Source organism: Perognathus longimembris, chromosome 20, assembly GCF_023159225.1.
Source record: "Perognathus longimembris pacificus isolate PPM17 chromosome 20, ASM2315922v1, whole genome shotgun sequence".
NCBI classification, from domain to species: Eukaryota; Metazoa; Chordata; class Mammalia; order Rodentia; family Heteromyidae; genus Perognathus; species Perognathus longimembris.
The window spans coordinates 14059751-14075486 of NC_063180.1; the positions used below are offsets into that span (position 1 = coordinate 14059751).

General features: G+C 44.8%; 1 protein-coding gene across 2 annotated transcripts in view; it reads left to right on the forward strand.

The window, feature by feature from the left end:
* Znf536 (zinc finger protein 536) overlaps positions 1–15736 on the forward strand; it is a 306532-nt gene that overhangs the window by 147607 nt on the left and 143189 nt on the right. For both annotated transcript variants that reach the window (XM_048329817.1, XM_048329818.1), the window contains exon 3: positions 3216–3368. In XM_048329817.1, coding sequence (XP_048185774.1) covers positions 3216–3368 — 153 coding nt within the window. The remainder of the gene's footprint in view (positions 1–3215; positions 3369–15736) is intronic.

Consider the following 15736-nt stretch of genomic DNA (forward strand, 5'->3'; position numbering starts at 1 on the left):
GAAAAGTGTCCGATAGGTGAAAACAGAAGTAGTAGCATTACAAATTAGAGGAAAGAGAACTTAAAAAAAAAATCTCAGTACCTTTTCTCTGGCCTCTTCCTTTCTCTTGCCTGCTGTCACACTGGCCAGGTGATGGACAGAGTTATCTGTCACCAGGCCCAAGGACTGTCATGCACTGCCGCTTCCCGGTGCAGAGGTCTGGTGACAGGACTTGGCCCCAAGTTTACAGAAGGACTGTGGTGAGCACCGTGCCATCCCCTGTGAAAGGAAGCGATGGCTCAAGCTTGTATGCTAGGCCCCGTGATGAGTGGGGACCCGGCTAAGCTCCCCCAGCCTTCCCTGCCCTACTTGGCTTTCAGCCTCCTTGGATATTTCCTGAGACCACCCACCATTTCCTTCATCCATGGCTCAGTTTGTTTTTCTAGGAAGATTAGCCGAAGAGTAAACGCCATAGATCTACTGGCCCTCCCAGAACAAAACCATTTCAGTGGAAAGTGAAAATTAGAGTTCTTAAATCTGCAAAGAAAGCTGTTTATCTTACAAATTCATTCTTGGGCCATACATCTCCAAGATAGAAAGATAAAAGGACAACAGGTACAGGCCATCCGACCCAGTGACAGATAAGGAGGCACACAGCTCCTCACAGTGTCTACCTTGCCTCCCTGTGTATCTAGAACATGCTTTGGGCAACGCCCTCACCAAAAGCTCCAGTAAAAAGATGCCTTCCATCCTCTTTCCCACAGCTGCTATTCCATAGCTGCCTCCACACCCCTGATCTCAGAGGGGCAGCATTGGAAGAAGCTTCTAGAAAGAGGAGCAGATCATAGGACAGGAGGACCTGTAAGAATTCACCTTCAAAAGTCTGTGCCCACTTGACTGTAGACTGAAGTCAATAGCTAGGACACTCAAACCCTGCTTATGATTCAAATTGGCAGCTCTTGGCCTCCGAACTTAAATTGGGTGACTTAACTATGTCTTAAGGGGTGCTTGTGCAGAATTTTAATCAGGCTTATTGGTGCTTAAGTAGACCCAAGGATCCCAGCCAAAGTAGGGGTGTGGGGAGGGCCTGAAGGGGTACAGAGGTGAGTGGAAGGAGAAAGGTAGGGTGGTGCATGCCCATAATCTAACCCTGGGAAGACTTGAGGCAGGAGGATAGAGAGTTCAAAGCAAGGCTGGACTACACAAGAAAATGCTTATCTCAAACTAAGAGCAGGTGATATGGCTTAGTGGAAGAGTGTTTGCCTGGCACATGCAAGGTTCTGGGTTCAATCTTCAGCACTGCCAAAGAAACAAAAACTGCCTGGAGATGTTGACATGAAATGAACATCTTGCAATTGCTGTCTGGATTTGGCCCCTGGTAGACTTAGCCCAGTACTCAGCAGTGGACTTAGCTTAAGCAGACTCAGTTTATCTCCTAGTAGCTCAGTTCAGCCTCTGGTAGACTAAAAACCAATCTCCGTAGACTTAGAGTAGCTTCCAGTAGAATCGTCGCAGCCTGCGAGACTTGTCTACAGGCTGTGGACTTTCCTGGCCAGGTCTATGTGGGGCACATGTGTGATTTGACTTCACCTCTTGCTTTGAACTTACTTGTCCTCATTTGTAAGCTGTCTCTAACCACTTCTCTACTCTTAAACTGTGAAGTTGAGCACATGGTGAGTGGAGTGCCAATCTTTAATATCAATGTGTAGATGAAGCCCATCCTCCTATTTGTGCAAAGTAACTTTACCTTGCAAACAGGTGATCCAGTCACAGCTGGGAGACCTGAGGAGCAGGCCTTCAGTGTTGCTTTTCCAGGTGGCGATCTGGCTGTTCACAGCCCAAATGCGGAAAGGAGGCTCCAAGCCAATACGCCTCCATGGATGTTCAGAGCAAACGTCCAAATGTGAATTAAGCATGTTTGCCTTCATCTTGTTCATGGTCTATAAGTCCGTCCCTTTTGCCCATTAATAGAGAAACCCCAGGAACGGATGTCCCAGAATAAAAGCAATTTGCATTTTCCATTGCTTGGAAGGTGCAAATCTTATTTATTCTCATCTCTGCAGAACTCACAGATTGGCTCATTATCCCAGAAGGTTCCCTGCTCTTATGGCAGGATTCACCGGAGCCTGCAAGAGCAGGATACAAGCTGTGGAAAGGGCCCTGCGGACTTGGATTCAGCGCCAAACCCTTGGCCTCTAGCTCTGGGGAAGTCTCGCAACCCAGAAGCAAAAATGAGGCCCCAGAAGGCTTTCCGGCCTCTCCTCTCAGGAGATCCAGATTCCCAAGCGTTCTACAGCATTGTGATGTCAGGCCTGGGGTACCGGAGTCATATAATTCCAAACACTAGCTAGTTTTATTTGCTATTATGTCCCATCACTTCTGGGAAGAAGGCAGCTGTATGTAAATTTTATTCCATTTTCTAATGGGGTTGGGTTACATAACAAATAACAACAGGAAGGAGCAAATTTGTATCACTACTTCACTGAGGGACTTCTCAAGTCGCTGCCTGGAGATTTAAATGTGAGGCTCTGGGTTTGTGGGGGAGGGGTAGAGGCTGGGTTTCTGTGCAGGACTGTTCTTCGCATATTGCTGTTATGTTGCTCATAGGCTAATTGTAGAACTGCATTTCCATACTTTTTCTTCTCCCTCTCATGAGATTGCTGCAGCTAGACATGGATACAGACTTGACAAGAAGAAACTATCAGTTTGGAATAATTTTCTTTCTGGTCCCCCAAAATAGCCATAGGCCTGTGTGTCTCAGAGAGTCAACTGAGACACTTAAAAAAATGTTTTGCTATCCCCCAACTTGTTGCTGGTTATCATGCAAATATAACTTCTGATCCAATAATCCATCCTGTACACGCATCCGTTTCAACAAATAGCCCACATTTAAAAAACTTTTGAAAAAAAAAAAACACACCCAAGTATTTAATAAGAAACTAAGCAAAAGAAGAAATCAAACCAGCTGCTGACACAGCTGCTTCTCTTCTTGCTTAATTCAGTTCAATATAAAGGTACCATATGCTGCTTAAAATGATGATAGGAAAGATGAAATAATTTAAGAGAATAACAAGAAAATACATGAATTGTCAGCATTCTGTCAGATTTAAAGAATGAAACAGACAGGTGTAGTATTGACATGTTTTAAACTTTGTGTGGCGTTAGCAGTTTTGGTGTGAACAACTTCTGACATGTGCTGAAGCAATGTGAGAATGTCTTCCTCTCTTCTTTTGCAGACATCGGTGAGGAGGCTGGGAGACCCAGTGGAGTCCAGCAGCCAGCCTTGCTTCGAGACAGGAGCCTGGGCTCGGCCATGAAGGATTGCCCGTACTGTGGGAAGACGTTCCGGACCTCCCATCACCTGAAAGTTCACCTGAGGATACACACAGGTGAGAGATGTACGTGTGCACTGCTCAGAGGAAGGGAATGCACTTGGCCTAGCCATGTTTTGAAATCACATCCACATCTGTATAGGTCACACTGATGTTGTGCTTTGGAGACAAATACCTGAGAAAAACAGGTTAAACAGGGTTAAGATTGGTTTGGGATTATTGTTTTGAAGATATTCAATCTATGATTGCTACTAGCTACCCCATCACTTTAGTCCCTGACAAGCCAGAGACACCATGGTGGAAGGGCAGGGTGGAGGAGAGCTGCTCACCTCATGGAGGCCAGGAAACAGAGAGGAACATGCTGTGCTATGGGCTTCTTCCTCCTACTTCTTCTTTTACTCCACCCAGAACTCTAACCTATGGGATGGTACTGCTCCCATCCAGGGCAGGTCTTCCCCCTTTCTTTTATCCTTTCTGTAGAAGTCCCGAAGCAAGTGTGTCTGCTCCAGAGTGAGCTTTACTAATCTCTTAGGCATCTTTCAATCCAATCAAATGGACCATCAGGATGAACCAAAGACTAAGGAGATGTAGCTTCATTGGTGGAGTACTTGCCTAGCAAGATCAAGTCCCTGAGTTCAAACCCCAATACCATCACTTAAGAAAAAAAATCATTACAGAACAGAATGCTCTTCACATTCCTGTCTGTATGCCTCTAGGTGGGTTAGTCATGACTCTAATTTACTGATGTCTTACTCAGCAGTCAACTCCCAAATGATATTAGATACATAGTCCTATGTTTCACAGGGTCCAGGTCTGGGATAAAGATGCTTTGTCTAAGGTCCAGGATATAGTACCAAACTATGGCTTCTTGGTACTGTTTTGGTACAATATCTTCCAACATCCTTGGCAGAACCAGGAATCTTTGGAGTGCAAATGATAGCGTGGCCACTTGTTCAGTCTAGAAGGGAAGAAGGAGCTCCCTGGAAACATCCAGGCCTAAGTTGAACAGGCAGTGGAGGTTGGATGGCTTGCTACTGCAGCCCCTCAAATACTTCCAGATGTTCTTAACCAAGGAGGAAAATGGCTACTGGCTCATACGGGTTGTTCTCTTCCTGTTTGGGCATCACACCAGCCTCTTGCCATGAGGATATCTTTTCAGCAATCTACCTTGTTCCTCAGCTGCACTCTTTTTTTTTTTTTTTAAAGCTTTTTCTGCTAGTTGTTTGTACATTGCCAATATAAAAAAAATCTATCTGAGATATGGACACCTCCATTTTCTTTGATTTTTCTTTCCTCCTGACACTTTATCTATTGGAGTATGAGCTGCATCAGAGGATAGACAAATATGCCATCTATTTTCAAAAATAATTGTGGTCTATTTCCAAGGAATCAATAATGACGCTCAGGGATGTGCAGATCTATTGAGTGAATTGGAGCCTTGTGTGCATTGTGTGGTTAAAGGCAGAAAACTCCTCCATCCTCACCCAATGCCTACATATCTCCTCCAAACCTACAGAAGTCCCCAAAGACAGGGACAGGGGGCTGGAGGGAGAAGTTGCACTCACAGCCTGGGTGGCCCAGACCCTGTCACAACTCTGTCCTGAAGCATGCTTCTCCTGGCATCCTCCTCGGCCCAGGAGATCCTTTAAAGCCAAGCACTGGATCCAAGATAATCCCAGAATGCTCTGAGATTTGATCCTGTCATGCATTGCTCCTCCTCTGTCTACAGCACCCTTGGCCTCTTTCTGCCTATTCCTGCGTTAGGACTTGGGTACCACCATTGCCTTCATCTGGAATATTCTTCCCCTAGTTAGCCATCAGAGACTTAGGTTGATAGTCAAAGTGATCATTCTTGTGTACTAAGATGTCTTACAGCTCTGACTGGTGCTCTACTATTTCAGTCACAGCTCTAGTTCTGGGTGTTTTTCTGTTGTTATTTGTTTGTTTGGTTTGTTTTTTTGCTGGTTCATTGGTGGTAAGTCTCAGGGTCTTTCCTGCCCAGGCTGGCTTCAAACATGAGCCTCAGATTTCAGCCTCCTGAGTAGCTAGGATTACATGAGCTATTGGCGTGCGCGCGCGCGCACACACACACACACACACACACACACACACACAGATCAAGATCAACTTAACATGTTCTGAAGGGATCTTGTGACTCAGCTGTTCCTTTCCTTAATTACTATTGGTGTCTCTCCAAGTAGAGCCAAAGATTGGGAAGGGGCAACCTTGTTCATCTTTTTACACTGCTATTATTTCTAGACTCCCAAGGCCCACAGAAGTACTTTACTCTTCACAGGAACCTAGTGGCTTTATTTGGAAGCTGGATGTCAGAAATGAATGCTGGAATCATGGAAGGGTCCTCTGCCTTTCATCCTCCAACTGTGCAGGGTGAGATGGAGGAGTCAGGAGTCAAGCACAGAAGGGAACATGAGAGCTTTCAGACACCACTACACAGCACTCTAGCTGCTAGATTCCTGGGGGCCAATGAAACAGGAGATGCCTTTCCTTAAGAGTTCAAGGGGGGATTTATGAGTTCTCACCTTTGGTCTTTGCCCTTCTAACTTCTCTGCAGAACACTTGTGTGGCACACTTCTTCTCTTCCATGGTTGGTACCCATACCCCCTGTACTGTGAACCTTTCCCTGCCCACTCACAGGCTAGTGACCTGAGGGTGACTGTCCCCCAGTAACCCTTTTTCCTCTTCCAATTTTTCCCCATCTAGCATAAAACATATTTGCATTTTTTGTGTATGTGTGAGTTGGTACTGGGACTTGAATTCAGGGCCTGGGTACTGTCCTGCAGGGCGAGGTACTTCCTGGTGAGGGACCACTGCAGGGGGAGGTACTTCCTGCCCAGTTGGAACAAATCACTTTAGTATGCCCAAATGGAAACATGGACAATGCCTTTCTCAGTCTTAAGCCTTGAAAACAAAAGACTTATTTCTCCCAACTTCTTCTGCTTTAGAGACTTTAGAAGTTTGTGACCAGTAGCTGAAGACACGAAGAGGGGGTGGCAGGAAGTGGGGGGGGGTGTCAGGGGAGAAGGCAAGACAGGGCTACCAGCAGAGCTATTCCAGAAACTTCCTAGAATAAGGGAGAAAAATGAGAAAATCTATGGAAACCTCACATCCCCAGCCATCCCAGCCATCCCCCGAAACAGCATTCACAAGGTTTAAAATACCAGAACACTACCAGATAAAGATCAATTTTCTTTTTATTGAAGAACAAAGAAGTTGAGAAATGCTTACACTTGTACATTTGAATGGGACAGAAAATGTTCCCTGTTAGAAATCACCAAGTCAAGATCCATTGTGACAATATGCAAGTTGAGATTATATGAACAATTAAAATAAAAATCAAGTTATTTGTTAATAACTGATTTCACATGGGGCTCTAGAGGCTGAATGCCCAAACTGTCTTTCTTGGTGTTCCTTATCCTATTTTTTTTTGTTGTTTGTCTAAATGACACAACCACAGACAACAGTCTGAGGAAGATAAAACAGGCTTTCCAAAATGCCCTCTTTCCAAAGTTTCTCTGCAATAGACCCATATGAACACATTTTAAAAGGCCAAGATGTAATAAATACATTTTAATTGGTTGGGCTAAAAGAGGGACCAATTCTGTGCTTTTTTTTTTTTAACTGCACTCCATCTTTATTAGAAGTCTTGATCATATGACATCGACTGATTTTAAAAAAACCATTTTCCTTTCTTTTCTCCACTGCATTAACTTAATTACTGCGTTTCTCCCAACACCTGTTTATTAGAGAAGTGCTGCTGAGGAGATGCACCAGTCAGCTTGCTCCCAACATCTGGGGGCTGGGGCGATGCTTGCAGGTACTAGAAGTGTTTTCTGCTGCCCCCTGGAGCCCCAACCACATCCACCAAGGACTAGGGGAAGTAACTATAGGATTCTGGGTGTTGGGAAGCTTTAGCCAGATCCACTGGAGACAGGTGGAGAAGAGATTGCAGAACTGTAGTCGTTTCTAGTAACACATAGATCTTAAAGACCCCCCCATTCCTGACATCTCGTAGGCAGAGGTTGATGGCTGCCTAAACACTGGGGAAACTGGGCCACTGGCTGGTCAGGAGCAGATCAAGAGCACATGGACAGTGTCTCTTCTGGAATGAAGTGCTGTGACTTTGAAAGTCAGAGCTGGTCATACTGGGAAGGAGGTTGCATCCATTAGGATTTTCCAGAGAAACAAGAGCCAAGAGGAGGCTGGGCAAGCACATGTCACATGCCAGAGCTCTGGTCAGTGAGAGAGGGCATGTTCAGTGATGGTTACCATCAGATGATAATGGAGCTGGAAAATCCCTCGGATGTCATCAAATCCCGACAGAACATACTCAGGGTCCGTGGTGATGGGGGTATCAACTCCCCCAAAGCTTCCAGTTCTATAGATGTTCACACAGCCTTTGTGCCCAGCTGGTCACAGTTGATCGTGACAATAAATGGTCAGTTTGAATATTTCCTGTGATAGTACTTTGTAATAATCCTTATTCTGGAGTCCCTTCCCACCTACTAAAGTTGACCATCAAATCATAGGAGGTGTTAGGTTGGCATCTGTCAAGGTAGTGACTCTTGATTGCATTCTGGCCACATCCAATGGCTGCCCGGTGGGTTGGTGTTAGTGCACTTGACGTGGTTTCCACAAGGATGAAATTCTGTTAAGTGATCACAGCTGTGCATGTATGTTTATATGTATATGTAAATATGTACACATATATTCAGAATATGTGTGATGATGCATGTGATATAGTATGTATTATATTGTGTACTATATTATATATTATATTACATGTAGTATACATATTACATATATTATATATGTAACACACACACACACACACACACACAAATTGGCCCATGTGATTGTGGAAACTGAGAAGTCCCAAAATTTGCACTTAGCAAGTTGAGGACTCGGGAGAGGGTGCCAAGGGTGCAAGCTACACTGGTATGCAGAAGCTGCATGTAGGAGCTCAGCACAGCCTGACAATGGGAGACAGTTCATTGTCAGGCTCTTTCAACAGGTTGGAGGAGGCCCCTACCTACTCTGGGAAGACTCTGCTGAGTCTATGGATTCAAATGTTAATCTTACCTAGAAAACCCTCCCAATCCTAGGAGGACAGGGAGGGCTACTGGCTCACACCTGTAATCCTAGCTATTTAGGAGACTAAGATCTGAGGGTCACAGTTTGAATTCAGCCCAGACTGGAAAGTCTATGAAATTCTTATCTCCAATAAACTACCCCAAAGAGTTGGAAGTGGAGGCATGATTCAAGTGGTAGAACACTAGTCTTGAGCAAAATTAGCTAAGGCACAGTGCCTAAGCCCTGAGTTCAAGCCCTAGAGCAAGGAAGGAAGGGAGGGAGGGAGGGAGGGAGGGAGGGAGGGAGGGAGGGAGGGAGGGAGGGAGGGAGGGAGGGAGGGAGGGAGGAGGAAAGGAAAGAGGGAAAGAAAAAGAGAGAGAAAGAAAGAGGAAGCAAGGAGAGAGAAAAAGGAAGAGAGGAAGAAAGGAAGGAAGGGAATGAGTGAGAGAGGGAAAGAGGGAGAGAGGGAGAGAGGGAGAGAGGGAGGGAGGGAGGAGGAGGGAAGGAGGGAGGGGGAAGGAAGGAAGGAGGAAGGAAACCCTCATTAACACACCTGGAGTCAAATATCCAGGCACCTGAGGACCCAATAAAGTGAATGCAAAATTAAGCAGAGAGCTACACTGGGCAAACATTTAGTTGTAACAGGTCATTAGAAGGGAAGATGTCTCCAAGATTAGCCAATCTTATTATTGGCTGTCCAGAAACATGCTCAGTTCTTTACCCTTGATGTCCCCTTTTCCTCTGGAAGCTGGGTGCTTGAGGAAGCTCAGGAGGGTCCCATGTCCCCATTTGATGTAGAGGAGTTTAAGGAGGTGCTGCTGGGTCTCCCTGGGAGTCTGGGGTGGGTGCTTGTGGCTCTCTCTCCCTCTGGCTGGGTAAGCCCAGGCCTGAGCCATAGAGTCCATGCTAGGTTCCCTCCAGCGGTTTAACTGTGTCTTCAATTCTGGAAGAAAGCTATAGTCACAGGAAGGGTCCAGGTGGAAAACTGTAATAAATACCTAACTTGTAGAAAACCTTAAGGGGTCCTAAAGTAAAACATCCATCTCAGCTTTCCCCCCACCTCTTTAAAATTATGTGAGTGGATTATTTTTTTTGATTGTATTTAAAAAAAAATTTTTTTGAACTTGAAAAGATTATTCAAGGGGGGTTACAATTAAGCATGTCCTTTGAAACATCCAAAATTTCTCTGTGAGAGTCAGCCCATTCCCTGAGCATGCCTGGGATGTGTTATGTGCATGAGCCAGCCCTGAGTTGGAAACTTTTTTTTAACCCATAGGCACCAGGAAGTTCAAAATGGTCTTGACCTTGATTGGGTCGGCATAGCCTCAGACTTGGGCCTACCCAGTTCTAACCTGTGTTGCCCTTGGGATTTAGCAAATGATGCTGGCTGGGTGGGGATACAAGGAAATTGATGCCTTCCTCTCTTCCATGAGGGCCTACAGATGATTGCAGATGTCTGACTTCTCTCTTTAATTTTGTGAGTTGACTACTTAGCATGTCCTGGCCCAGCCCAAGAGGACTACCTGGGCTTTATATTTCTTGATGACTGAGGCCTTATCTACTTGAAGCTGGATACATGCTTTTTCCTTGCATATCCCAGAGCTGAGCTTTGCATAATGAAAATATACTCCTGATCCCTTTAGCTCTCAATGACTTAGACTTCCATTTCTGCTCTATTGCAAGGGGAGGCAACAGCGATCGTCATGAATTTACCCATCGAGATTTACCCAGCCCTGCAATTCAGGTTACACTCTTTGACCTGCTTAACTGGGAAGGCTGATCCCTTAAGCAATGCGCTGTATTGATATTTTGACTTTCCTACGTGTGACAGGGGATTAATGTAACATTTCTTTAACAGCCTGTGGCCACATCACAAGCAACAGGAAAGAGAGAAGTTGCTTATGCTCACAAGTGGTGTTGTTGCAGCCTCCAGGTGACCTAAAAGGGAAGTACTGTGCACCCCAGCCCCTCCTTTGACCCCCCCCCCCCCAATAACTCAGTCTGGCTCATGGCCAGGCCCCTGTGATCATAAGTGCCTCAGTTTCCTCACTTGGGCAACAAGGCAGGAAGACAGCTGCTGAAGGGTCTTGCAGGCATTCTGATTCCTGGGTGGCCTTTAGGGTGGAATGATTCCTGGCAGTTGAAGATAATCAACTCTGGATGCTGTGTTGGAAATTCCTTTCCTCTCCTGTGGGTGTCCCAAGTACTGACTGCCGGGTCCATGCAGGTGCCAAAAGAAGTTTGCATTGGTCTAAGCCAGATGCCTCATGGCTGACACACATGTGCCTGACCTGGGATGCTTCTATAGTTTCCCTTTGTGTGCAAGATGCTACAGTAAGCCAATATAAAAGCACATTGAATCCCAACGAGGGTGGCTGATGCCTGTTATCCTAGTTACTCAGGAAGTGGAGATCTGAGGATCAAGGTTCAAAATCAGTCTGTGTAGAAAAGTCTCTGAGACTTTCATCTCTAACAAGCCAGCAGAAAACTGGTAGTAGAGCTGTGGCTCAAGTGATAGAGAAAAAAAAAATCAGCCAAAGGAGAGTGCCCTGGCCCTGAGTTTGAATCCCAAGATAGACACATACAAAAAGCACATTAAATAGATATTTCCCACCAAATTACTTGGCAGAAATGGAAGCTGGTCCTGTCTCTTTTCCTGAGGAAAAAACTGTGTACATTGTCTTCTTTTTGGGTACAGACACCTGAGCAATGATGACAAATGAGAGAAAAAGAAAGCAAATCAAAAACAAAACTCTCAAAGAAGAGTCTATTTCTATTTCCAAGACAACTTGAAACCCCATTTTGGTTTCTCCATGGTCTTTGCCACCACCAATCCTTGCTTCTCCTGACTTAATGACAGCCCAAACTTGGGTTGTATAAAAAAAAAATAATTGATTGAATTTAAATTTCCTTAAAAGTTTAAGAGGTAATGTTACAGTATAAATTTCCTACCAAACAGTAAGTAAGGAAATATCCATTAGTGAAATTAACTACAGTTTCTAGGTAGCTAACAATGTGCCGTATACAGTAGGGCATGGCTAATGAACACTGCAGTGGGTGATATTTCATTATACAAATTAATGCTCACATTTTAATGGGAAAGTCACATAATGAATCTCGGCTTCAGTGACAGCAATTAGAGACACAGATTGTACCCTTCTGGACAAGGCACTGTTTAGCAATAAGCAGCTGTGTGCGAAGTCTTCAGGTTTACAACATATATATATGCTTTGGGGGGAATTAGGATACAATTTATATTAATGTACTGAGGCTTTGCTGAAAAGGCTCCACCATATTTATCTCTCCTGGTATTAACTAAGTAAAGACATGTAGGACTAAATAAATACCCAATCGAGGGTGCCAGAATGAGAAAATACTCAGGGTTCATTCTTTTATTTTGTGCCCAGTACTGGAGTTTGAACTTGGGGCTTCACACTCTTGCTTGTTTTTGTTTTTTTAATTTTACTGTTTAAGGCTGATGTTCAACCACATGAGCCATACCTCCACCTCCAGCTTTTTGCTGGTTCATCGCAGATAAGAGTCTGCAGACTTTTCTGCTCAGGCTGGCTTTGAAACATGATCCTCAGCTCTCAGCCTCCTGAGTAATTAGAGCCACTAAGCGCCTAGCCACGTGGAAATATTTTTTAAAGATTTATCCAAAACATAAATTTAAAAATAACATTAACATTACAAATCACTTCTTAAAAGTTTGATAAAGGGGTTTCCAAACAGAATGAGACTAATCTACCCTTAATTTTTTTTTTTTTTTGAGAGGTCTGGGTAGAAGCCTGTTCTGAATAGCTCTGAAAAAACTTCCTTGGAAATTGAGGCTGGCTTTGCTCTATTGAGTGCACAGTGGATGTTCAGAATAATAAAAAGATATGACTATGTGGAAACAGGTACAAAGAACTAATTAAACCACCTGGTCATATACCTCCAGAAATTTATGATACACTGGCTGGGGAGAAGTTATTGATGATACTCAAAAGTTGAACAGATATCTTAGGCCATATGTTGGTGGGAGGCTGACTTGATGTAAGTGGCTTTTAGTGATTTTATTAGTCTACTGGAAGGCTGATGACTCTGTGTGTGTGTGTGTGTGTGTGTGTGTGTGTGTGTGTGTGAGCGCTGGTACCCAGGCTTGAACACAGGGCCTTGTGTTCTTGCATGGCTTTTTCCCTCAAAGCTGGTGCTCTACCACTTGGAGCCACAGCTCCACTTCCATTTTTTTTCTGTTTAGTTGGAGATAAGAGTCTCACTGACTTTCCTGCCTAGGTTGGCTTTGAACCATGATCCTCAGATCTCAGCCTCCTGAGTACCTAGGGTTATGGGCATGAGCCACCAAGCATCCAGCCTTTTCTAGCAATTTTTTATGTATTTTCTAGAAATTCATCATTTGGACTCACATTTTATTCCTTTCACACATTGCAAGAAGGTTCCACAACATTTCAAAGCATCCTTAGCTTACTTCTTCATCTTTATTTCCAACTAGCTGACTGGCCCAGAGCAAACCCTGCAACATAGAACGTTCTGGCCTTCTCTGTGTTTAGAAAGTTTGGAAGGCCTGGTGCTGGTGGCTCACACCTGTAATCCTAGCTACTCAGGGGGCTGAGATCTAAGGATTGTGATTCAAAGCCAGCCTGGGAAGGATAGTCTGTGAGGCTCTTATCTCCAATAAACTACTCAGAAAAAGCTGGAAGTGGTGCTGTGGCTCAAGTGGTAGAGTGCTAGCCTTGAGTACAGAGAGGCTGAGAGACAGAGCTCAGGCCCTGAGTTCAAGCCCGAGGACTGGCAAAAAGAAAGTTGGATGTAATTACCAATAGATACATATTAATAATCTGCACATTGAAATCAATATATGAGACTTTGCTTGGGAAAACTAGAAATTGAGGAGTTTTCACAATTTGTTAGAGCAATAGCTCTTAAAGAGGAACCTGTCCCCTCTCAACCTCAGTTGCCTGTACCATAACATGGCAAGCTTGGTTCCAAAGGAACGTGTATATGTGTTCATACACGTGCATATGTGTGACAGCCAAATAGAAAAACAGTGTTTCCCAAGCATTATGGGGAGAACCAGAGGACTTGTGACCCTTGGACAGCTGGGGGCAGTCTGAGAGATCTACCCAGGAGATTTGGACTAATTTATGGCTTAACTGGCCAATCATTCAACTAGACAAATGTGCTGGCAGAATGTAGGGCTATCCTCCACCACAGTGCTATGTGGGCAATGTCTGGTTCAAATCTCAGGCAGTTCAGCCTCTGTTGGAGGAAGGGGGAGGAAGACTTGTCCAGAATTTCTACTAGAGGACCTTTAATTGCATCTCCATGCTGGTGAAGATCGGACTCATGCCGGTCATCCTAGCTACTCAGGAGGATGAGATCTGAGGATCATGGTTCAAAACTAGCCTGGGCAGGAAAGTCTGTGAGACGCTTGTCTCTAATTAGCCAGAAAAGCGAGAGATGGAAGCAGAGCTGTGGCTCCAGTGGTAAAGTATCAGTCTTGAGCAGAAAAAGTTAAGGGATAGTGCCCAGGTCCTGAGTTCAAGCTCCATTACACACACACACACACACACACACACACACACACATACACACACACACACACACACACACACACACACAATCTGCTGACATGCTCTGCTTCTCAGTTCTTATTCAACCTGATCTGAATCAATGCTGTGAGAAGCTTGTTTCCCCAGCACTCTCAAATGTGTCATTTGGGGAAAGAATGCTTAGAAACAGCTGGGATGTTTCTCATGGCACATTGAGTCCACCCACGGGTTATTTGAGGGTCTCTGGAGGGGAAGCTCACCCCACATAACTCAGATCCCCTCATGTTTGCCCAATCAGAACCCTCATCTTGAAGGAACCAGCTCCAGTTTTAAAAGCAGTTCCAGCAACTCACACTTGTAATCCTAGCTACTCAGGAGACTAAGACCTGAGGATCATGACTCAAAACTAGCATGGGCAGAAATATCAGTGAGATTCTCATCTCCAGTGAAACAGCAGAAAGCCAGCTAGCTCCCACTTGCTGGGCCTCCCACAGGGTTTGCACTGACGCATGGGCCAGGTATGGAGATTTTGTGTCACCTTGACATGAGTCCCATCTACCTCATCACCCTTTGAGTTTTAGGGCCTGCCTCTGCTGCCCCTGGCCCCTGGGCTGAGTGAGTGAGCAGGGACCTGGGCTTTCCTGAAGTTTCCCAGCCCAGAGATGGCTCTTTGGCCTTCAGGGGGATTTCTAAGGAGCAGTGATTCAAATATGTCTGAATCTAACACAGGATCTTCTCCCAGCAGTGAGAAATTGGTGTTTGAACCCATGGCTACAGATCTTGTTCCTCAGACTTCCAGGATGTGTCTGGCTACAGATGATGGGAACTTTCCCTTTAAGCTTACATAAGGCAGTTCCCCATGGGTCCCCTGCCTAGACCAGGACATCTCTGAAGACATTTCCAGAGAAGTCTCATCTGCCATGGGAGCATGAGGGAGAAGCTCTACACTTCAGTTGGATATGGTGGCCAGTGGTTCTAAGCTTGTGGTGATGTCAGCCAGAGATAAGATCCTGGACTCCTCAGGGTCCTCTTGTTTACAGTCCCCAGTGGGTCAATGCTGGTGACTGGAGAGTGGAGGTCAGGGGAAAGACAGCGCTGAAACAGACACAGAGAAAGGTCTTCAGAACATTCAGGGGTGATTTGTTGTTGTTTTCTAGATAAGTCTATGGACAAAAGAAGAGAGGATAGGTGGGGACTAAGGGAAAAATAATTGTGAGCTAGTGGCAGAAGGTGGTCGTGAATAAGCTACAGGAAAGTGATCCAACTCGCATTTCTTCCAGAAAGCTCTTTGGTTTGTAAGATTCAGAAGTGATCCCAAGATTAGATGGGTACCAGTGGTTCATGCTTGTCATCCTAGCTACTCAGGAGGCTGAGGTCAGAGGATTGCAGCTCAAAGACAGCCCAGGCAGGAAAGTTCATGAGACTCATCTCCAATGAACTAGGAAAGAGCAGGAACTGGAGCTGCAGCTCAAGAGGTAAAATGCTAGCACAAAAGCTCAGTGATAACCCCCAGGACCAGCACAAATAAAAAAGAAAGAAAGAGAGAAAGAAAAGAGAGAGAAAGAAAGAAAGAAAGAAAGAAAGAAAGAAAGAAAGAAAGAAAGAAAGAGAAAGAAAGGAAGAAAGAAAGGAAAGAAGGAAGGAAGGAAGGAAGGAAGGAAGAAAGAAAGAAAGAAAGGAAGGAAGAAAGAAAGGAAAGAAGGAAGGAAGGAAGGAAGGAAGGAAGGAAGGAAGGAAGGAAGGAAGAAAGAAAGAAAGAAAGGAAGGAAGAAAGAAAGGAAA